Source organism: Oxyura jamaicensis, chromosome 1 (genome assembly GCF_011077185.1).
Source record: "Oxyura jamaicensis isolate SHBP4307 breed ruddy duck chromosome 1, BPBGC_Ojam_1.0, whole genome shotgun sequence".
NCBI classification, from domain to species: domain Eukaryota; kingdom Metazoa; phylum Chordata; class Aves; order Anseriformes; family Anatidae; genus Oxyura; species Oxyura jamaicensis.
Genome location: NC_048893.1, coordinates 83,624,157 through 83,647,514, shown reverse-complemented (window position 1 = coordinate 83,647,514; position 23,358 = coordinate 83,624,157). Strand labels below are relative to the sequence as shown.

At 43.5% G+C, this 23,358-nt stretch overlaps 2 protein-coding genes across 8 annotated transcripts in view; both read left to right on the top strand.

Moving 5' to 3' along the window:
• The window catches only part of SLC22A15 (solute carrier family 22 member 15), a 51,829-nt gene extending 45,881 nt beyond the window's left edge, over positions 1–5,948 (top strand). Inside the window, exon 13 of the mRNA XM_035314782.1 lies at positions 5,911–5,948. Within this exon, the coding sequence (XP_035170673.1) occupies positions 5,911–5,923 (13 nt within the window). The 3' untranslated portion in view covers positions 5,924–5,948. The remainder of the gene's footprint in view (positions 1–5,910) is intronic.
• Positions 1–22,177, top strand: part of MAB21L3 (mab-21 like 3) — a 34,504-nt gene extending 12,327 nt beyond the window's left edge. For 2 of the 7 annotated variants that reach the window (XM_035314784.1, XM_035314787.1), the window contains exons 2-8: positions 5,986–6,094; positions 9,437–9,577; positions 11,682–11,753; positions 13,999–14,290; positions 17,059–17,240; positions 18,006–18,200; positions 20,401–20,634. In XM_035314784.1, coding sequence (XP_035170675.1) covers positions 6,047–6,094; positions 9,437–9,577; positions 11,682–11,753; positions 13,999–14,290; positions 17,059–17,240; positions 18,006–18,200; positions 20,401–20,634 — 1,164 coding nt within the window. In that variant the 5' untranslated portion in view covers positions 5,986–6,046. Of the gene's footprint in view, positions 1–4,683; positions 5,773–5,985; positions 6,095–9,436; positions 9,578–11,681; positions 11,754–13,998; positions 14,291–17,058; positions 17,241–18,005; positions 18,201–20,400 lie in introns of those variants that run through there. The other 5 variants (XM_035314785.1, XM_035314786.1, XM_035314788.1 and 2 more) reach the window with 5 other exon arrangements.
• Positions 22,178–23,358: the final 1,181 nt, after the last annotated feature.

The following is a 23,358-nucleotide window of genomic DNA, read 5'->3' as shown; positions in this document are numbered from 1 at the left end:
ATCTTCTTTGTGGTACATGTATCATACTTCTAATAAAGTGCATCTCTTTTTCTCACTTCTGCTGGTGCTCTCATTCTTGTCTGTATTTTATTGTTCCCTCCTGGCAGCTGTTTCCCTCAGGGCCCTCACACTACAGAGTCTATTAATGATCCTCTTCTCCCCTCCCCTGTTATCTCCATCCAAAACACGCAGTTAGTTGTCTGGTCCTTTCCCTGTGCTTTTCTGCAGTCACTCCTTAAGCTATTCTGGTTGCTTCTTCAGCTTTGCTTTTCCAGCCTGTTCTCAGTGCCATGTTAGCCTCAAAATACAATGCAGCATACAAGTTAACATCCTGGGGATTGCTCGCTAGTTACGTGTTTGATATTTATTAGCTGTACGATGTGACACAAGCTGAGAAGTTTGATCAGACAGCTTTTATTGTAGATCAGCCCATACTGCTAACAAAGCTTGTAAAAAAACACAGATGCTTTAATGCTGTTAAAGCACATGCTGAGTGTGGTAGTCCAACCCTCTTCACTCCTTTTTGTTTTGTTTTTCACCTGAGACGCCCCCCAGCATCCAGAAGTAGCTCCCAAGGACCAAACTCTCTGAGCTTGGGGACCCTTCCCACCTGCTTGCTGAAGCTCACCTGTTTGTTCTGGGATAATTATGTTTTCATCTAGAGAAAGCAATAGATCTCATGGCCACGTAGCTGTCACTTGCTGCTGAGGTATGAAGCCTAGTTTCTAGTTCTGGCTTCAGTGAACACATTTTTAAATGATCAGTCACTGGATGAAGCACATAAACAGGGATGCCAGTCTGAGTCTCTCTTTCCCAAGTGAGTTTGTGTTGGGAGCGACTGTTCTCATTTAGCACTGGTGATTTATTCAATTTGCTTCAAACTGCCACAGACACAAGCAATAAGTTCTGAATCAGGTCAATTTGGACACAATGGTAAAGTGTAAAAATAATACAAGCTAACATTGTTTGTGCTCTGGAGGGCAGCCACAGAAAAAATACCAGCTCCTGGAAGTGCTGTGGCCCAGTCTGATTCAGCCCCACATATAGACAGAGCATTGTTAGAAATGTGCTTATTGTTTTGGGTCTTTTAAATCTTGGCTGTGGTCTGTCTGTTCCAGAGTTACTGTGCTTCTAGGTTTAAAGTCTTTTTCTTGACAGTTGAAAATAATCAGTCTACAAAGGTCTCAGCAAAACTATGCGGAGATCAAAAGTGAGGCAGCTTTTTCTCACCTGCCATGACTTCTAGTGCTAAATGTTTTTCCAGTTGCACTCCGCTCTGCCAAACATCGTGTTTCCTCCAGATGCAATTCTCCCAACCATGTGTTTAAATCAGTGAGAGTTTCTTGGTGTTGAATACTTCCTTCTTGGCATTCAGTTCATTTACCTGTGCATATAAATAAGTGCTGGAAGGCTCCTGGTGTTACGGATGTTGGCTACAGGTAGCTTTTCAAGATGATGGGACATCCTGATTGAAACAATAGATCTGTCACTGTAGTTTAATGATGTATAAAACAGCGATAGAAGAAAAATATCCTTTGCAGATGTTCAGAAATGGTCTGATAAAATACTTTAAACCTTGATGCACGAAACTTGACTGTTTCAGTGAACTTCCAGAGGACAACACAGGGACTAAATCAAAATGTCAGTTTTCTTGCCCAACATCTCAGTCAGCTCAGAGAGAGTTGATGCAGCCAGGGCTCCCAGCTTCCTGCCTCCTTCACCACGCATTTAGCTGACCATTGTGAACTTGGAAATTTCCAGGGTCTCTGAGCAGCTGACCACACTGGGTACCAGTGGTCTTAGAAATACTAGAGGCCATGGTATGTTTTATATTTGTTTTCCTGTGGTTTGCTTCTTAAGAGCTTGTGAATTTGGTTTTTAAGGGTGGCCAGTGGTAGGTGGCAGCATCACCCATCTCAGCAGTTTTCAGAATTACCTCCATCCTCAGCGAGTTCTCCCAGAGTGATCGTTTTCTTTGGAAATACTACGCTGCAGCCTAAAAAGACTCAGTTTGTAAATTATTCTGAATTTCAAGACCTCCCAGGCTGAGTGAACTGTTTTCTAGCAAAAGCTAGTTGCCTTTCTCTGATACATCCAGTCTGGCCAAAAATGGAGAAAAGATATCAGGCTTGATAAACCACTGGAACTGATCCAATGCTGTACTTAGTCTGGAAAGGATGTAAACCTTTAGCTTGCTTCATGTGTAGTACAAGCCCAAAGCTAGTGTGAGAACGTGTGGCAGTGAGCACAAGCAGCACAGGCATTTGGAGCATTTTTGAGCCTGCCAAGTATTGATCAGTGAGGGTTGGGAATGAGTGGAGAAGCATTTCAATTTGTCATCCATATGTGATTCTGATGCTGTCAGAGTGAATTAGCAGCACTTTCTTTTCCCTCTAGCCCATCCCAGGCTTTTGTCATTGAAGCATCCCCTTTGCTCATATCTATTTATTAAAAGACAATTCGATGGGGATGGGGATGGGGGGGGGGCTCAAAGAACTTGTGCACCTGAAAAGTCTGACTAAGTTATGCTACTGTGGTCTGAATGGAGACTGAACAATTCTGAGCCATCACTGCTACAGACTGTTACAGCGTAAATATGTTATAGGGCATTCAAGCTACGATTACTCATTTTGTACAGTCACTTAATCCACTAATGGGGAGAAAAGGGGCAACAGTTTAAGAAGGCAAGAGGACTGTCAGAAATTATTAAATATATAGGGATGATTTGTTTTGGTAGTCTCTCTTGACCCAAGTACACACTTCAGCTAATGCCACAGACTTAATGCCTCTGGTAATTAGAGCAAGAAGTGATGGGTCATCATTAGTTACAGCAAATTAAGTGTTGTATTTCATCTGGAAGGCAGCGCCTTCAACTGGGCTTATTTGTTGTCACTGCAGATCATGTGTGAGTCACAAGTGGTACGCTGGGCTAACTCATTTGTGTGATTTAGTAGAGGCTTTTTAATACATGCTTACTGTTCCATATGAGTAGTTTTTCCAGATAGTTTCCATACAGAAAATGCCACAATATCGGACTTCCTTGTGCAGCTAATGCTACTGTTCTGATTTACGTGATGTTGGTGATTTTTTTGTTGTTGTTCACGTTTCAAATGATTTTTGATTGTATGTTTGAAATACGTTTGTCATATCTACGGAACTAAAGAGTGAAGAAAGGAAAGCTAGGCAAGCATGAAAAGCATCAGTAATTGGTAGCTTTAGAAGATACAAGAGCCAGTCTAATACCGTTTAAGGTATATATTCACAGAATATTTTTCATGGGCTTCTCAGACCCACAATCATATCTCATTCTGGATGTTGCCAAAGGCCTGAATGAAGGTGATCTATCATAGATTCATTATAGATTAGAAAATTTTTTAGATTAGATTAGAATCTAAGATTAGAATTTTATAGATTAGAAATCTTATAGATTAGAAAAATATCCTTAGAAGAATATCAATAAGCAAATAAGGTCACAGATACAAAACAAACAAGGTACAAAGGAAGTAGAAGTGAAGAGACCTTTTCTATTTGTGTCTTTGCATCTCTGTGAAGCAGCTGTGAGCTTCTCCCATCTGCTCGGCCCCCAGTGGGCTCAGCAGTCAGGCTGACACTCGGGAGAGCTGGAACATGTGGCCATGGCTGGTAGCTCTGTGAAAGGATGTGTCTGGGGCAGGCTGTGGCTTCCCCTGCTCTGGGAGTGTTACCTGTACATAAGCAAAAAAGCCACACTTAGCAAATATTCTCCTTCAAGGAACAAAATATGCCTGCTCCTGGAAAAAGGAGTGTATAAGTAGTATGAGGGGTTTCTTTTGTGTTTGTCAGAGTAAGGAGCAAGAAATAGCTTTTCTTCATTCCTCTCTAAGGCTGATCCAAGCAAATTAAGCAGCACCAAACTTTTATACCTGGAGTAAGGAGTTCTTGGGGTTGAGAAGAATTGTTTGATGTCACTTTTTATACTGGACTTCTTGTTCCTTCTTCAGCCATCTCCCCATGCAGCCCAATAGCAATGACGGTAAGGAAGTTATTTACTCTCTTCAGGTGGAAGGTGCAGGCAGGAAATGTTGCTCAGATCCTTCGACTTGAGCATAAACTTAGAGTTGAAATTAAAATGTTTGGACATTGAAGAAAAAAGTAAAATAATTTTTTTTAAAAAAGACAATCCAGGTCCCAAGACCTTGTTGTCATCTTCCTTCTGTATGAAGATGGGGAGCTGGGGACATCCAGGCCCTCTTGGAGAAGTGCATCCCAATGGAAAAGGATAATAAACTTAAGGAGTGTTAGTGTGTGCAAGAAAAATGCCCCAAACCTTGTTCTTTGTATATCTGCCAGTACTTGTGACTCTGGAGACCTGTCATGAGGACAGACCTTACAGATGCAAGGAAGCAAGACTCTGAATCTCTCTGCTTCCTACTACACATTTGATGTGCTGGGTATTGAAGTAAGGTATGGTAGCAGGAGTGTTAAGGAAGTTGTTTTCTGTACATACAGTACCTGAGGGGTCACAAGGGAGTTAATGTATTAGGGACATATTTTTAGCCAAATCTGACCTTTTTATAAGTCTCATTCTTCCACTTTGCACACTCTGTTTGGACTTAATCCCATCCAGCCTGGCCCTGTGAGTCCTTCCTAGGTTATTTCCTAACACTCTTTTAGATTCTGCCTTTTCTCTCGCTTCCCCAGCAGAGCTCTCATACTGTGCTGGCCTCTCAGGTAAAAGAGCCGCTAAGTCTTGAAGTGAGAAATGATGAGGTAGGGCTCCTGAAAATTGAGGGCCTCATCTTTTTTAGTGTCCAGCTCTTATGGAAGCTGACTTGGGAAGTAAATGCCTACATGTGTTTGTGAAAATTCCTCCAATCCCTCAGTAAAAAGACAAAGGCAGGTGCCTGGGAGGCACAGAGGGAAGTTTGATTTGTGGATTCTGGAGGTTCAGATGTCCTTAGGTATTGGTACTCCATTAATGTACTTGCATTCAGCTCTTAATAAGGGGCAATGGTCACGAAAGATAACCAGCAATGACAGAGCCTACTCTGAGGTAGCAGCCAATGCCTACCCAAGTGCTGCTTTTTGCTAGCTGCTGTAGAGGTAATAAGTCAGTCAAGGAATGTCAAAGTTCAATTTCCGGGGAAAATAATGACTTTACTGGAAAGTGGAGTGTGCGTTCCTTAATAAGGGATTCTCAGCAGCGTGGGATCCCATCAGTATACTCAGCCCCTCCTTTCCATGTGCCTCTGTACCCTTTTTTCTAAAAGCCACCCACCCTCATTGGATCAATAAGTCCTGATCAATTGTTTTTCCCTCTGAATTATCCATATGGGGTTGTTAGCTGAGCTGCTGGCAGAAAGAGAGAGACAGCTTTCTGTCTGTTTACTGTAAAGAAGGCAAAGCAAGCTACAGGAGGGGACAGGCAGCAGGGTATTTACTGTCAATACAGCCGGAGAGAGAGAGGAGATATAAGGAGAGGGGAGCAGAGGCTGCAGACCGCAACCCCGATGAATGACCCGAGTGTAAAAATACCTATGCATTTTCAGATAGAAAGTGGGTGGATTGAAGTCAACAAGGGATAAGAATGTTTAACAAGTGGTGTAGAGAATGGTTAGAGAAACAGGGAAGTGCTTGTGGTACAGAATAATAATACCGTGCTCGAGTCTACTGAATCTGCAGTGCAACCTGAAAGGCACTTCTAGATTTTCCCTGAGTCAAAGCAGTAACTGGGATATTTCTGTGTGTGCCTGCATGCAAGACAAACCATTTAAGAGTAATTGTAGTGAGATAGTAAAAATAATAATGATTGAGTTTAGAAAATAGTAATTGGAGCTAATTTTCCTAAGCAGACAGGTGTCACCGTTGTAGCTCAGACCAGAAAAAATAGGCATACTTCTTTGCTTCTCTCTCCTCTTCTTTCATCCATAGAAGAACTAGGTGATCTGAGCTTCACGGGGCAAGAAGGCTCTGAGCAGCTTGCTCTGAGTGTCCCTCTACTTCCAGATGCAGGCAAAGGAGTGAAGAGTGAATTCACACTTTAGAGAGCAGCGAAGACCATCTTGCCATGAAACCATTCACAGATGAAGATGTAGAAATCTACATCCAGAGCAAGGTAAGGCTTTATCTGTCCAGATTTTCTGTCTCCCACACTAGGTGTTGATTCTGAAGGGTGCCAAATTTGTCAGTTAGTTGCTTGCCTTCTGTCTTCATTTTCTTTCTGAGACAAGACTGGGTGAAGTTTCGTGAGAACTGTATTTCTAATGAGATGTCTAGGTTTCTATTGCAGAGTGTTATCAGGGATCTCAGCTGGTACCCTTGTTTTCCAAGGTGCATGTTCTCCTCTTTACCTTCAGAAGTCCTGAATTCTTGCTCCCAGTTTTGTAATTCCATATGTGAGCCTAGCTGTAATTGCCAGCATTTAATCTATGGAGAGATCCTTACCTCTTTCCCCGTCCCTTTGGTCTTGGCTTGACAGAAACAAGAGCAAAACCACAATAACAGGGACTGTGTCTTAGAAAGATGCATGCAGGAATTGGAGAGAGATGGATACAGTTAGAATTCTCCTGACAGTCTGTCACCTTAGCTAAGGATACTCCCCTGCTCACCGTGACTAAATAGCATGTCTCATTAGCACAGGCAGCACACCACATTTTCTATTTTATAAGGTATTCCAGCACTCTGTAGTTTTTTTTTGTTGGTGGTGGTTGTTTTTCCATTATGAAAAGAAGTAAAACACAATAAAAATAATCAACAAAACTGTACATTCCAATAAAAGTAACTCTAAATGAGCCACAATATTTTATTTTGTTAAAGCTGATGTGTTTCATGACAGTGCTTAGCTAATTTCTGTTGGATTGTCTGTTTACTCCTACAAAATGCAAGACACTGAAGTGGAAAAAACATTTCCAGATGAAAAACTGTAAGGTTATCTTTTCTGAAAAGTATGAAATACTCTAAAACCATGAAGGGGCTGGTGGGAAAGGTTTGTTTTCTCTGGGGAAATGTTTTGGTAACAAGTATGTGTATTTCTGTGAAATGAAAAGTTTTACTTTTCAACTATTTGTTGTTTTGCACTGGAAAATCATTCCATCAGAATCTGTTCAGTAATCTGTAATAGTGAACACTTCTCTGAAGATTTATGAAGCAGAGCTAAAAAGGAGCCATGTGCAGGAAGATGCTCATATGACTGCCATAAGTACAGGAAACAGAGACAGAATGTAGTTAAATGAGGGTTGTAACTGCATATCTCATCTTCTGCTGAAAATCTGTTTTCTAGCAGTCTTCCAGCTCAGACAGTTTACTAGTTTCTGCCTGATCCCAAATCCTCTGTCCAAGTGAGGCTGTTCAACCTTCAGGTAGCCCAAGCTCTGCTGGCAAAATGTTGCTTTTTTTCAAAATGGGTCAACCACCTGATGCAATGCATCTCTGTGATTCCAAAGATTTCTTCCTTATCACGCTCATCCAGCCGAGGTGACTGGGGTAAATAAGAACAAACCCAAATATTCTTCGCAGTCCCCAGTCAATCCCAGTTCTGTTTCTTTCCTCCACAATAAAACCTTAACAAAACCTTGTTGTTCTGGTAAATTTCCAAGGTGAAAATTTCCATCTAGTGATGGGAATGCCAATAGGCTGCGGAAGTGGCTGTCCAGTGAAGACATGTTACTTTTCCCAACGTGTTTCTTCTGGTGCTAAAGACACCTTAGATAAATGCCTTGGCCCTTTCAGAAGCTGCATTCACTCGCTCATGCTCCATCTTTTGATTTTTATGGCTCCTGTTCTGTAGGAAGTTTATGTATTGTCCAATAGCAGAATAGGGAGGTAATTGGGATTATCAGTGCTTAGCACCATCTGTCCTCTGTCATTTGTTCTTTAATCCTTGCCTCAATGATGAGGAGCTACGTGCAGAAGGAGTTTTTTAGTGGTACCTCCCTTAAGTTTTTTGAGAGTATGTGCTCTCCTAATTTTTCCATGTCAACTGCTGTAGTCTAGCCAGTAGGTGATGAAGGTGCAATAAAATGAGGCCAGGCTGGGTTGTATGGATTCTGCAGGATACCAGAGAGAGAATGAAGTGTGTCTAGCAGGCGCCACTGAGAGATAACATGGCATGAGCAAAGAGTAGAGGGGGCAGTCCTGGACCTCAGCTTGAGGTGACCAACAATGATTGTATACTTCAAACTGAGCCTGATTTTTCTGCCTGCAGGCTCATAGATGTGGACAACTTGCTCTACCACTCATACCATTTGCTTGTTGAAGGAACCATTAGATATTTTTTTTAGCAATTCAAGATTATTGGTATGCTATAAGAACTAAGGAATTCTGGACAAGCAAACACATGGCAGAGAAAATAATTATTGCTACAGATGGAGATGTGCCGTAAATGAAATGAAGAAGTGAAAATGAACATGAACTATTTTTTTTTTCAGTATAATTTTTTTAACAAGAAAAAAAATTACCTAGTTAAAATTGTCTCAAAAGACAAGACTAAACTGGAATGAGGAGGAGGGTGAATTAATAGGGAAACTAACGGGTATTTTATAAACGTAAGGGACCGTGTGTTTTTAACACAGCAAAAAATCGGGATGCCAAAGGTAGATGAGAGCATAGCAAAGGGAATATGATGCTGCTGTCCTGATGTATTTCCCACTTGCAAGTACTATTCAGGCTTAGCAAAAATACTGTTACTTTTGTTGGCAGGGGAAGGAGTGTATTCCAACCCTGCTCATCAAGTTCTGTATTAGTCAATTGTTCTTTATTTGTTAATTGATTTTAGGCAAGTAGTTGTCCATTTTCACCTCAGACCTTCCACTGAAATATTTTTTAATAAATAATTACACTACTTCTGCTTAAATTGAAGGAATATGCATCAAGTCACACAAGCACCTACCCATCAATGGAACCAGCTTTGGAAAGAGTCTTTGTCACCATCTATGAATGGACTCTCATCTGTACTCAGATACAAAGACAGTATGGATTATTTTCAGTGTGCTACATAGGCAAGTAAATGCTGCCACATACAGCTGTGATCTGACTAACACACAGGGTATCTGTTAGTCCTTAAGTCAGCTCTTGGAATGAAACTTACTCTGGCTCTGAGAATAGCTAGTACATGCAGGGAAATAGCTGGGTATTCTGGATCAAAAATAGATAAAGAACGAGACTGTAGCTAGTTGCTAGCAAAGTTTTCCATGTAATTAACTCCTTCCCTTCCATCCATTGGTATTGGCATGGGAACATCAACTGATAATCAGCAGTCTTGAATATTGGCCCTTCAATGTTCATTGGCAAGAGCTCTGTCTCATGGTAAGTTAGTTGTAACTACAGGGAAAGAAAGATTTATTTCCAGTGAAGCATAGGCACGTATATTTCAGGGTGCTCCAATGCAATTGTCTGTTTTCCACTGGAGACAAAGACTGCAGTTATCCGTAATATGAAGTGTCTTTCTTGGAACTGACAGGTGGAACCACGACATTATCTGGTTTCCAAAACAGTGGAGGAGGTGCAGAAAATCATCCAGCAACTGACCACAGAAATCAGCTATAAGGCCACACGATTCCAGGCTATCTCCAACTCTGGCATTCACAATGAGAATATTAAGGTATGAACGAGAAATCTAGTATAGACTCTGTAGCTAGTAGGTGATCAGTAAGTGATTTTCCATTGTTTAATTGTCCGTAGGGACAGGTACCTCACCCCAAACACCACTGTGGGAATTCTAGTGACTGAATGGATTATAATGACTTACTTGTGGCTATCTTACAACTAGAGGAGCATCAAAAAGGGCTGGGTAAACCAGGCAGTGCATTTTTACACAGCTGCTTATTTTACAAAGAGCGTCTATTGCCAGAGCTATCATCTGGAAGCAGCACGCAAAACGTTTTGAGAGAGTGCTGTACAATTTTTTTTTTCTTTCCTTCTAACATTAAGAAGCAAAAATGCTCATGCTTTCATGAGCTAAGACTCATATTTTTCTCAGCTGGAAAACCTGTCAACACTCTAAAAAATAAAATCAAAAACCTTTCTTCTGCTTGAACATAGGAAATTTCTTCAGAAATAAATACAAGTATATATATATTTTCTTGGTCATGGATTAGAACTTCTTTTTTACCAGGAAGAAATATGCTTATTAGTGGGAGAAGTGAACCGCCTCCCTGTTTTAAACTGTCAGATACCAAAATAATAATGTTCTGTCCCAGCTGTGACAAGAGAAGACTGGTTATTTCCTGTGACTATGAGAATAACTACTGTAAGGTTATAAAAAATAATCATAGCAATGGCAACTTCAGATGAAAATGATCGTTTTCATATTCTATGTCAACCCTTGCACTAAAATGTAGCCACTTGTGGACCAAAGCATAGAATGTGAAAATATGAGGCAACTTTTGCTGCTGTATAGGATTGAAAGGGGAGAATTCTGTGTTGTGAAGCTTCTGGAAGGGCATGGAGGTGGAGGTAGAATAGAGTCATCCAGTCTGAAATGTGTCTATTGGGGACAAACACATTAATATCTAGATTTTTTCTGGAATAGCATGTATCCCAGGGCATGTGGGATTGCCAGTAAGAATGACCACAGTGCCACAAAACAGTGCCACATCCTGATCCACATGTTCCTTAGTGACATAGTCTGCCATCCACCTCTCATACTGAAACAAACCTGCTTGGCTAATGAATAAGACCAGGGTCAATATAAAATGGCTGTTCTGGAAAACAGGAAAAAAAACCACACACACACAAAAAAAAAAAAAAAAAGGAAAAAGAAAGAAAAAAAAAAAACACAACTGGGCAATCTATTCTGAGCAGTAACTTGATATTATTGTAGACTGATCTGAACAACATCTGTCTAAAAGAAATCCCTGAAATATATTTTCTTATAAAGTGGCAGATCTGTTACTTCTACTTAACTGAACCCAGCATTATAAATCTGTGGCAGTCCTACTTGGAGGGCTGGCTAACTTTGTGCTGTAGTTGTGCGGCAACAAAGAATGGGTTAATGAGAAAATATTTTTGGCTTGGACTGTTCTGCTTCCAAAAAATAGAATCTTTAATACTGTTGCCAAGATAACTCACCCTAGAGGAGACTCGTGTCAAGGGAAAGCCAGTATATTAACTATTCTGTGTTTAATTTTGAAACATCTTTTTTCCTGTCAAGTAAATTTATGGGGACTTTCCAGAACTTCCAGCTTCTGGTTAAAAGGAATTAATTTAACTTGGTTTAGGGTCTAGATTTGTTGAGAAACTACAAGACTCCTTTTAAATATCCAGGGCTGGATGGGGACTTGTAAGAAAGGTTATAGATGTTCAGTGTTTTTCTGCACTCCAGGGGCAAAACGTCAAAATCTTTAAGAAGAGAACTTGAAATAAAGCTCAGACAAACAAAATTAAATATTTCACTTTAGAAACTTTCAAGTGTTTTAGCTGTGGCCCACCATTTTTTTGCAGCTGTTATCCATGCAGGGCTGATGCAGAAGCTGTAGAGGCTTCAGTAAGGCATAAGGAGCAGGTTAGTGTCCAGAGTAATTCCTAGTACAGCACTGCCCAGCTGCACCGCCAAATGTTAAACTCTGTAATCCTGGCATGTGGGGAGGATTTTCCTTTAACAAAACAGGCTTGAAGGAAGCTTGTGGCTTTGCTCTGTGAATGAACGACGTGGCACATGCTTTCTCTCTGTTCTGTGTACTTCTCTTCCTCTCTGCTTCTCTCAGGATCAGCCGGCTTTACTGGCCAAGTGGTCAGCTATGCTTCGGGGGAAGCGCCCATTCTACCCATCCATCCAGGTACAAAGCCTTCCTGCCACCTGGTGCCTGCTTCCTCCTTACTCAACCTCTTCTTCAGACAACCTCACCCTCCTAACCTATCCTCCCATGATTGTCTCAGCTTCTTTGCAAGAGGTTTTCTTTTTTGCTCAAAGCATATATATTTTATTTCAAACCTAATGCTTCCACCTCTGGGATGTCCTGGCCAGGAATGCAAGATTGAGGCTGCATTTAATTTGCTCAACATGCTGCAGTCAGGTTTTTAATAAAACAGGATTGGCTGTAGGTTACATGTCCCAGAACTGTCCCAGAGGCTCTTGTTCCATCACCTGTGACTAGTCTGGGGCCTGTGGTCTGCATATGGCATTCAAGACCATCGTGTGGCAGAGCACAGGTGCAGACTGGTATTTGTTTAGGCCAGGAGGACACCTGCTGCACAGCCACCCAACCTTGCAGCACCATCCCCTGCCTCGTGATTTCGGCTATTTCCTGGCAAGCCCCAGGTGGAGGAGCCTCGTGACTGCTATTTGCAGGCAATTGCATAACAGCTGCAGTTCTTCCCTTTAGAGCCTGTTGGGTGGCCATTGCATACCATTTTTCTACAGTGGTGCTGGTTTATTGTTCATTGTTCCTCGGTAGGGATGGTGATGTAGTTGGCCTTTGCTGCATGTGGCTGAATTTGGTCCAAGCACAGTTCTCAAAGTGATGCTTCAGCCTGGTCGAGCAGAGCCTTATCTTGTGTGGTGCCCAAAACAGCATTATGCCCTAGGCCTTTCCCCTTGTGCTTTCAGCCAAGCTGGTATTTCTCAACCTGTGGCATGCCTGTAATACTAGTGCCCTTCTGATTTTGTGTGGGGTGATTGCCACCTGTGTGGGGGAAAACAAGTCAGATTTGGTACAGGAAAGAGCACAGCCTGCAGCTGAGCTGAAATGGGGGTCATGGGCCCATCGACATAAGGTGTGGGTAGGAGGCCCAGAAAGCCTGCCCAGGGCCATTAAAGTCTTGTTAGTGCCCTCAGGGCCTTGGCACCTCTGCAGTAATATTTTAAATCAGATGGGTTACCAGGAAGACAACCAGAATGTTTTGGGTTATTACTGGGGAATGACAAGGGCGCTGAATTCACCTCAAGGTATCCGCTTTCCAGCAACAGCCATCACCTCACATCCTGCTCACGCAGCCGTTTCTCCTTATTAATGCCAGCATAAGGTGGGCTTAGTAGTGAGTGAAGCTGAATTGCTTCTGAGTCAACACCGTAAAAGTCTGAATGAGTTTGGGACACCCATGCTCTTGGCAACTGGAGCCAAGATCGCTGTATGCTTCCAAACTAGTGTTGGACGATGTCTGGCTGTGTCCTGAACCAGCCTGAGGTTTCATGGTGTTTGTGTGTCACCTTGTTCGCTCTTCACAAATACTGACTGAGCACTGGTTTGATTGGAAAATGATCCTCGAAGCAAGGCCAATAAATAGTCTTGCAAACAAGCCTGCTTGTGGGTGTGTTATACAGTCTCCATGTTGTTTCCATGCTTGCACTGTTTCTGGCTTCTGCTCAGCAGGAGATGCAGTTTCATACAGTTCTGGCCAAAACCTGGGTTTATTTCTGAGAGTGCCTCTGCCTGTGTAGGTGCAGGCATGCCACTTGCCTGCTATCTCTCTCCCCCTCTCAAGGCAGCACAGCTCTTCCCATCAGGCAGAGCAAAATACTTGTAAAATGAAAGGGCCATGGACTTATTTTACTAATGTCTTTAGGTGGAGTTTAAAAGAGATCAAAAAGACATGTCTTTTGCCATAGTTGTTACTATTGTTGAACTCTAGGCTTATCTCTAGTAATGATTCTGAGGGAATAAATTGCTCTATTTTGTTTGCCAAGGCTGTATCTCAGAATAAGCTCTCTGCTGCTCTCCTGCTCCTCAGAATCTGCTAGTTATTACATTTCATGCAATTGCAGACTAAAAATAACAAGGAATGGGGTAACTATGGCAGAAGTGGTGGCAAATCTGCCAGTGTGCTCTTATCTTCTGTGGGCTATGGCTGTCACATCAGACTCCTTTCGTAGGACAATTTCCTCTTAGTCTGTGTACCTCCAAGGTAAACCTCAGACAGGCATGGAACAGGTCCTGGCTGTTTTCATTTGTCCCTATCACACTGTGGTTTTCCTTCCCTCAAAAGCCACCAGATTTACCTGTTACTTCCTAAACCCTCTTTTGCTCACTTCAGGCCCGTGGATCTGCCCTTGCCTCCTCTTTTAATCTCTCTGAACTCTCCTAGGTCTTAGCACCCAGCCAATTCCTCATCACAGTCCCTCTGCGTGGCCTGACCGGGTACAGGGAATGCCAAGTGCGGCACTGGCGTTATTACACTGTGCACGGAGCCAAGCTCCTCTCCTCTGTGCGGGACCCCGAGGAACTGCATCAATGGCTAGAGGTGGAGCAGTTCTCAAAAAGCCTTCAGCAGTGGCATGAAACAGACGTGAACATCGAAGGTGATCTGGTTCCAGCCAAAGTCCTTGTCGTCTTCCGGGAGCTGGTGGAGAAGTCAATTATCTCCTGTAACCTCTCCAGTGAGTTTAGTGGGGATGCCTATAAGGGGAACTGTCTGTCTTCTGCAGCTGGTGGAGGGGAAAATACCACACACACAAAGTGTTTGGGCCATTCACATGATCAGAAGTTAAAAAATGACAAACTCTTAGAGAATCAGGGACCCTCTAGCCTACTGCGGTGATGTAAATGTAGAGCTGCACTGAAGACAGAATTAAGTAGTCAATAGGCTCTTCTTACCCCAAATAGTGCTCCTTTCTTAGGAATCTGGGTAAGTAAGGTCTCCATCAGCATCACCTTCACAGTTCAGACAAGATGCAACACAGATTTTCAGAGCATTTATGAATTTGTCTGGGAAAGTCTTTTTATTCTGCTGCAGCATCTACAGTATATCTCGACTAACAAGAAAAATACTGTAGGAAAATTGGATACAGGGAAAATCCATAAGCTAGAGGAGGCAAAAGTGCTTGGAGATATGCATAAGGCAGATAATGCTCTAGGGAAAGCTTAGATGCCTGTACATTTCCAGAATGGGGTGGTAGGGACTCATTAGGACTTCAGCTTCAAGCAATGTCTGTTGCACAAGTACTGTCATTTCCTCAGTGCCCAGGCTAATCCAGAAGTGTTCAGCAGATATCATGGAAGTTTGCTTTCAGTAGTGGTGCTGATCCTTCTGTGAGCAATTCCAAAGTGCCTGTGTATTTCCTGTGGCTATTTATACTGGAAGTGCTGACTTAATACAATCAATGGTGCATGCAACATGCTTTCATAGCTGTGACATCTGCAGCAAAATGCTGCCTGAAGAGTGATCCTCATATTTAATTCTTAGCATCCTAGAGGCATGTTGTAGACTTCGGCTAATGAACACATGGCTTTGTCCAAGCCAAATAGTCTGTGTTCATCTTTTCACATTAAGACACTGTGACACAGTCAAGTTCAGACTATGGTGCCTTTTCTCACTGCATGTTTCCAGGATGACTTTATTCATCAGCAGCCTGATATGGGTCTTCTGTATTCCAAAGAAATAGGACACATTTCACCTCCTCTGATTGTACTCTGATTTTTACTCACAAGAGAAAACGTGTTAAAGTCAATCTCAGTTGAATTCTTTCATTCTTCTAGGAAATGATTCTTATGATAGAAAGGAAAAGGGTGCTACGAATAAGATTTTACCATTGAGGCTCACAGAAAAGGTCAGGTGAAAAGGGCTTCTATCTGAAGCTTTACTTATGTGGAAGTCACTGTGTTGAGGTGAAAACCTGGCATTGTGTCTAGAAGCAGTTCATCAAGTTGTTGAGCCAGGAGAAGCACTTCAAAGGGACCTGGACAGTGAAGTCTGGGGTGATGATTCTGATTCCTTTTTTGTAAGGAATTCTCCTCTGGGAGGAGATGGAGACAGAGGAGATGAACTGAGATGGAGTCAGGAGGACTAATTACCATTTTTGTTTTTGTGAAGAACAAACTCCTTTCATTTCATGGCTTATCTAAAGTTACATAAGAATTTCCACATTTCATTGCTTCCCTGCTTTTTAATTCTTACAGCACCAGCAAAAACCAAGTATTTGTGGTGCCTCACTTGCCATTGGTGGAAAAATAGGTAGCACAGTCATGATACTTTTTGCTGTGAATTTACTTATGTGCTGACACAGCTATGGCTCTAATGCTTTTCAGCTGCTGGGGATCCCTGCTGAGAGCTTGGTAGCAGTGTAGTTCCTGTTTTGGTGCCAGGCTTGGCTCAGCAGGGAAATAACACAGATTTTACTGAGGGTTATGAAGTTCTAGTGGGGATGGATTCCAGTGTGCTTTCTGGAGGAGATGCTAAATTGCCGTTGGGAGTAGGCAGATATTTCCTCATTGAAAGCAAAAGTTGCCATCCCAAATGTTCTTCACTGTCCCTCAAGTCTGTTGTGTGGGTTCCTGGTGGAATTGCTCCCTAGCCCACATCAATCAAAGTGAGGTGGATTAACACACTACTACTTTAACTGTGTATGGTATTCTGCTCTGTCTTTTACTTTAGTGTGTTAGAGCATAATCACACAATTAGCTCAGATGACAAAGCTGAAGGAGCAGTGATCTGTCCAAAGTGACAGAGAAAGATGGGACAGAAACATTTTCCATGAATACACCAGGACCAACAGGAAACATCTCACTAAGTACATTAGTTGCAACTTTCATTCCTTACTTCTCTCTTTCATGAAAAATATTGTTCCCAGTGAGACAGGCAGTTAACTTGTTTTGTATGAGAGCTCTGCACAAAAAGTAATAAATTCTGGCACTGGCTTCTGTGCAAGTGCATCTCCAGAAAAAAAAAAATAATAATAATAATAAAATTGTACATACCCCACAAAACATTCTGAATGACCAGCAAGGGTAAGCCATTTGGTAAGTCACAGGTCCTCTGAAGGAATGAGGACTTCAAATATGATATGTTCACCTGGTCCTCTCTAATCAGAAGTGTTGTACTGCACCATTAGAAATGTTAGATTGCACCAAGCATCAGCTTCTATTTTAAAGGTGATCCTAGGACCTAAGAGGACCCACAAGTGAAAACAAAAGCATGGTAATAGAATGCAAAATTGAGAATCTAGTTGTTCATTTTCTTCCTGTTCTCATTTCCCAGGGCAGATTGAGATAAGTTTTGTGTGTGTGTGTTCTTATGTCATTGAAGAGAGTGTTAAGACCAGTGGACCTGCAAGGCCCATATTGGACATGGGCACTAGACAGCCCTTTGCTTGGCTTGTAGAAAATGATCTTTTTACCTTTATTATCTTCTCCTGTTGTTCCTTCACAGGCAAAGTGACAGTGCTGGAGAGCTTCAGCTCAGTGGTCCGGGTAGCTGTGGAGACGTCAGAATCCCAGGTGGAGGTGGAGCTGGTCCCTACCGTGGAGATCCCGACTTGCTGGCCCGAGAAAGCCCGGTGGCCTCGCTGCCTTAAGCGTTGGCCTTCCCAGGAAAAAGTGCAGTGCATCAAGGTGAGCAGTATAAAAAAGAACTATAAAGTCTGTGCAGAATGGCAGGCAACAGCATGGTTGAAAGGTGTACTCCCTAGGGAAGCAATATTTGAAATTATTCTGTCAGATTTTGTTGGGAATTCTTCCCCTAATGGTGGTGAATTCTGTGGAAGGAAAACTGAGTTAACTGTCTATTGCATGAGTCTCCTGCACACACATCTGGCCAGGTAGCTCAATGCAGCTTTCTTGTTCTCCTCTGCCTCTTGTTCTCCTCTGCCTCTGCCTCTCCTCTTGCTCTCCTCTGCCTCCTTCTGCAAATAGGGCACTTTCTCACAGTTTTCTTGCCAGCCTAATTCTGTCTATCCCTATAAAGCTCTTGGCTGGATTCTGGCACTCCAGCTCAGCCCCAGTTGCCATGTTCCCACAAGTCCAGTTCTGCCTTCCATTCCTGGTCCCTTCTCTTGCATGACTTGCTGCTTCATGGCGCAGTGCCTGCAGATCTGTGCCTTGGCTTTAGTAGAGCTGCTTGTACTGCACCTGGTGGCTCTAAAGCTGGGTCTCCTGGGAGTAACTGATGTCACCACATGGGGAAAAAAACAAATTGCATGCTCATTCAGTTGGGAATTATGATGGGAGCATTACCCACGTTTGCTGTCTCTGTTAACCCTGTTTAGAATGCAGTGCCCCACTTTGATACATGTCACAAATCCTCTTCATAACATCGCTCTGCATTGCTCGGAGAAGTTTGCCTCAGATCTGGTGTCAGATTTCCCCTTTTGTCCACAGTCTCTTGGTTTTGACCTTTTGGCCCGCTCCAATTATCACTGGCAGCTGTGCTTCGCCCGTGCTGAGCATATGCTCATGGAAGGCCTCGATGAAGATGGTGGTTGTCGCATGAAGTGCTTCAGGGTCATGAGGCAGATGAAGGAAGATGTCTGGTGTGCTGGAAATAAGCCTATCATCACTGCTTATCACCTTCAGGTAGGCATCACCGTGATACAAGATACGGTGTCAGATACCGTCTGCCTCTATTCAGTAATGTCAAAATGTCACAACTTAAATCCCTGTAGCGTCTCCTATGTAATTTCTAAAGTAATTGTTAAACCTGCCATACCGCTTCATTGCTTTCTAGTGGTAAGAAGTTTAATGAGCACATGTTCCATACTTCAAAAAGAAACTAAATCCTATAGGAACGTCACGATTGCAGAGATGCAATTAATGCTGGAGTTGAAGCACTTACTCTATCTTGCCTCCACATAGTCATTGCGTTATTGTTTTTGTGTAGTTACCTCCTACTTCTTGACTACCCAGCCATCCATATCCACTTACCTGTCTGCAGGAAGACTTGTGCATTTGTCTTTCTGGATGTGCACCAAACAAAATTCATTATTTCATAAATGAGGGGCTAAGTGCCAGTTCTGGTATTGTTTTACATGGGGTGAGAAGGGAAGAAAGATGTGAAAAGGTGGTAGCATCCTCCCTAAAAGTGCTTCAGGATTCATGATGGCTTCACTTGACAAACAGCACTTGTGAAAAAGGGACACACAGCCTCAGAGGACCAAGTCAGCACATTCGTTGTGCTTACCCTCCCAGGAATAATGTTCATCTTCTGAAAGACCTACTTGCAGTTTGAAAGCCACCTCTGTGCCTCTTTAGACAGTTGGCAGCTCAGGCCAGTTCATTAAATGCTGGGGATAGATCACCTGCTTGTCACCTAACTGGAAAGGCAACACTGTTTTCCTTGCCTCCAGAAACTTCATTCTAACAGCTGCCCATGGATCTTGCTGAAGTGGTGTTAGTGCTGATGAGAGGTAAGTGCTCTGCAAACCTCCAAGGGGTAGCTTTCACTGAGCTTGAATTCCTCACTATGTCTTTTGTTCCCTGGCAACATTAAAAAGAAGTCTTTGTGGTTATTGTGGCTGTGAATAAAAAAACTGCTCACATTTGAAAAGCTGTCTGGGAAGAAATTCCTCAGCACTACAGCTAGTGCAAGGCCAACCGGTGAAAGAAAAAGCAGGCAAACTAGAAGATGATGGCTTATTTTGATGAAATCCTACCTCTGAAGAAACAGGAATTGAAGTCTGTAGTTCAGCCATGTCTCACAGTATCTGTGGGTCTATTTGGGACACTGAATCTGCAGAAGAAAAATGGGCTTAAGAGGTCACTAAGAAATTTAGTGGAATTCTGGCTCCCAAGAAGGGTGACTTTGTGCCTTTAGAACTGGTTTGTCAGGTTGACTAAGATGGTCAGTAAGGCTTTTTTGGTTCAGTAAATATAAGTACCTCCAGAACATTCTTCTCAGTCATAGGAAAGTCTGTAAAAATGCAACGTGGGCAGCATCCCACAATAATCATGTGCATTTCATTATTTTAACTATTGATTTCCTAAATGTAACATCACATGAAATAAACTTGGGAGAATAGAACATAGCACATGCTGTGTTGCGCATCAGAAAACAAACAAACAACAAACAAACAGGCTGTGTTTGACCAGAAAGCATGCCCTCCAGCTGCAGTAATTGCTTGGAATCCCAGTCCACGTGGAAGGCAGATCTGTGCATCTGCAGCACAAGTATGACTGAATCTAACAATTATGCTAACCTGATTATTATTCTCTCCCTCCTTGCACCTACTGTCTTCTACACGTGTATAATAGGGTATTTTAACACCTAAAACACCTGGAATTTCTACAGTGACCCGTGCTGGAGGATGGCGAGGTTGTCTTAGCAAGACCAGTTTCCTTGGGCTCCTGCAGCAGTTAATGGAGAGGGGCTCCTCGGGGGAAAGATCCTTACCAGGAACATCACAGAGCTGCTCTGCCTGATCCCATGAGGCAGCTTTCTCTCCCCGTTAACTTTCTGAGGATCCTGAGAAACCTGGCTAGCCTTTGTGAATCCCCCTTCCCTGCCTGATCCTGCTCTCAGTGCAGGATCCTCAGGATGTCCCGTGAGGTTTACAAGGCAAAGGAAACGGGATAGCCATGGGGAGGTGAGTGGGCTTTGCCTTGGGCTGTTGGTTGTGATCCCTCTGTCAAAGAAACGTTACTGCAGGAAGACTGCAGTGCGAGCCTCTCTGATTTCCAAGGCTGCCAGCCATTTACCAGCACTAAAATTGCCTTAGTAAGCTCTGTGAGCCCTCGACAGAACCTCTAACACCTCTCCTCTCCCATCTGCTTCTTGCAGACAGTGCTATTCTGGACGTGTGAAAAATACCCACGCACCAAGGATTGGCGCTGCTTCCGCGAAGCCTTCCTGAGACTGGTGCAGAAGCTGCACAAGTGCGTAAGCCAGCACTTCCTCAAGCATTACTTTGTCAAGAACGCCAATCTGCTCAAATACGCTAACACCAGTGACCTGGACGTGGTGGCCAGCAAGCTCGCAGTCTTCTTAGAGAACCCTGTCTTCTGCCTGGACTGAGGCGGGAGAAGGCCTCCTCGCCCCAGCTTTGAGCTGTTCCCCCACCTCTCCTCCCCGCTGGTGGTTGTTCTTCGTGTGTCCTTCCAGTAGATGTTGCAGCTGGCTTTCTAACACAGTTGGCACATGCAGCGTGAAAGCGACGTGTCAAGCTGGCAGCGGTGGGCGGTGAAAACTGATGGAGGTATCACTTGATGCCCAGCCGATCTAGCTCACTCTCAGCAGTGACAGCCTTCCTGGAAGCTACAGCCCGTGAAACCCAGCTCTGTGTCAGTCAGAGCAGGCAACTGCCTTGTTCTCTGCCTCCAGTCTTGTGGCACGCAAGCAGAAAGGCGTTGCGAAGACGTCTCGCCCTGCTGCCTCCCCGCTGTGTAACCTAGCACACGGGTGGCGGCTGCCTCCCTCGTTCTCACAAGGACACTGTGCTTAATTCCCTGCCAACCTCACAGCCCAGCTCTGCAGAAGAGCATGAGGTACATGATTTCTGAGGTGTACTGAAGTTGGAAGCTTCCTCTGAGACAGTCTGTGATGCCTCCCCCTACAGTAAAATGGGATCCTGCTCCAGTACAAAGATAACCACGCTAGTAGCCTTGAATAGTTCAAGGAAAGCAAGAGGAGGAATGTTGGTTTTTAGTGCCTCCTCATTTTTTTCTCCTCCACCTCCATTTTTCCTCTCATACTTCAAATATATTTTCTTCATGTTTGCCAGTTCTGTTAGTGCCATACAACTAGGGGGCTCTGCCAGAGCAGATATCACTCACACCCCCAGCTCCATCCAACAGGCTGGAGGAGGAGTAAGTTTTTCCCTAGTTTTTAGCACCCATATCTTTTTGGGTGGTGTACAGAAGAATGTTTTTCAAAGGCTCTTAGCTCCAAAACCCTCCGTGCTTTTAATATGTTTGTTTAAGAAGAAAATCAGTTTTAGTATTTCAAAAGAACAGAGTTCTAGAATAAAGAATGTCGGTTTTACAGTAATTAAATCATTGAAACTAAACCAAAGTGGACTTCTTCTTACACCTGTGCAGGGAAGTAAATAAGTATCTCCTTTGCCAAGGGAGGTGAGGTGGCAGGGGTGGGATTTGCAGCCCATACTCCAGGGAGCGGCTGCGGTGGGTGGCCTGGAAGAGGACCATCTGTGGCAGAGCATCTCCCCCTTGTGTCAAACTGTGGTCTAGCCATGCATCTTCAGCATAGTCTCTGCTTTCCGTCTTTACTTTCTAACGCAGGAGTAACTCTTGCTGGAGTTATTTTATCTCATATCCCAGTCCAACATTATCCAAGTCCAGCCCCTGGGTTCCTGGGGTCTCACCCAGGCTTCTGAAGACTTCCCATCTCACCAGTCCGTTCCACTTGCATTTGGGAGCTGTGTTGTATGTGAGTGCTGGTCCCAGGCCCAAGCTGTTTACAGGCTCAGGAAGGATTCAGGAGAGGATGCAGAAGTCCTTACCCACCCCACCTCTAAGAGCACCTCCCGGAAGACCCAGAGCCACAGCCCCAAACTTTCTGCTTGAGTCTATTACTTTCTATTAAAGAAAGATCCCACAAATCCTGTATGAGCGTAATCTCGTTGATGCATTTTTCCCTTCCTAACTGCACACAGCTCTAGATGTTAATTTAGGACAGGCAGAGCCAGGCACCGAGGTCTGCAGGATACATACTGATTGCTGCGGGGTTATCTGCCATTGCTCTGATAAAAAGTAGCCGAGAGATAACTGAGAGTTGTAGCGCTCATGAGCCTCATGCTGCGGGGTCTGGCTGAGCTCCTGCTGATGGGTTCTTACCAGACTGCTGTGGCTGAGGCCCTGCATCTTCTCTGTAACTCTTCAAAGCCTGTGGCACAAATCTACATAAACTTAGGGTGCACAAATTTCAAAGGCTAAGAGCTGTGATGTCAGCTATCTTCAAAAAGACTCTAAGAAAACAAAAGAAGGCACAAAACTGCATATTCAAAACAGACTTGCTGCCTTGGTAAAGCATATGGGGATCTTGCATGGTATTCTTATTCCTGCCCATCCTTATTCTACAAAATGCAGTAGACCTGATGCATACCAGGTGAGACTCCCACTTCTCACCTTTTCCAGAAAGAAAGGATTCCCCAGTGCCACATACTGTAATGTCACACTGCTGTAGCAAGAGAAAGGATGCCAAAGCAAATCTGGGAGGGAGGACTAGAGGTTAGTGCAAAAAGTTGGTGCCAGCTCTGCATGGATCAATGCGAGTATGTCACCGTGAGGGCAGTTACTGGAGAAAACAGTTCCCTGTATGGGGTGGCCATGCCTGTGCAACTTCAGTGCACTTTTCACACACGAGCTGGAGCAGCTTATCCATGGGGAGCCACAACTGTGCTCTCCAAACTGAGACTTCTCTCACCATGGACAATAACCTAGAGAGAGAAGTGCACTGGTGACAAAGAGGAAGGTGATTACCACCTTCTTCCTTAACTGCTCACAGCTTTGTCTGATTTTCTCACCTGTCTGGTTTTCCCAAGTTAATTTTGCCTACTCTGATTTGTCCCTGGCAAAGCAGAAAAACACACTGTATCCTGAGCTCTTAGACAATGTCGTTGAGTTTCTTATGTTCCTGAGCAAGTATGTGCATTGGTATAAATTAAGCATGTTTTTAGAAAAACTGATAACCTGCAGGTGATCAAGTGTTGGCCTTCTACTGATACCAGCACCTGGCAGAAGGGTTGCTTTTAAGTTAGGCCCCATGCATCCATGTCCAGCA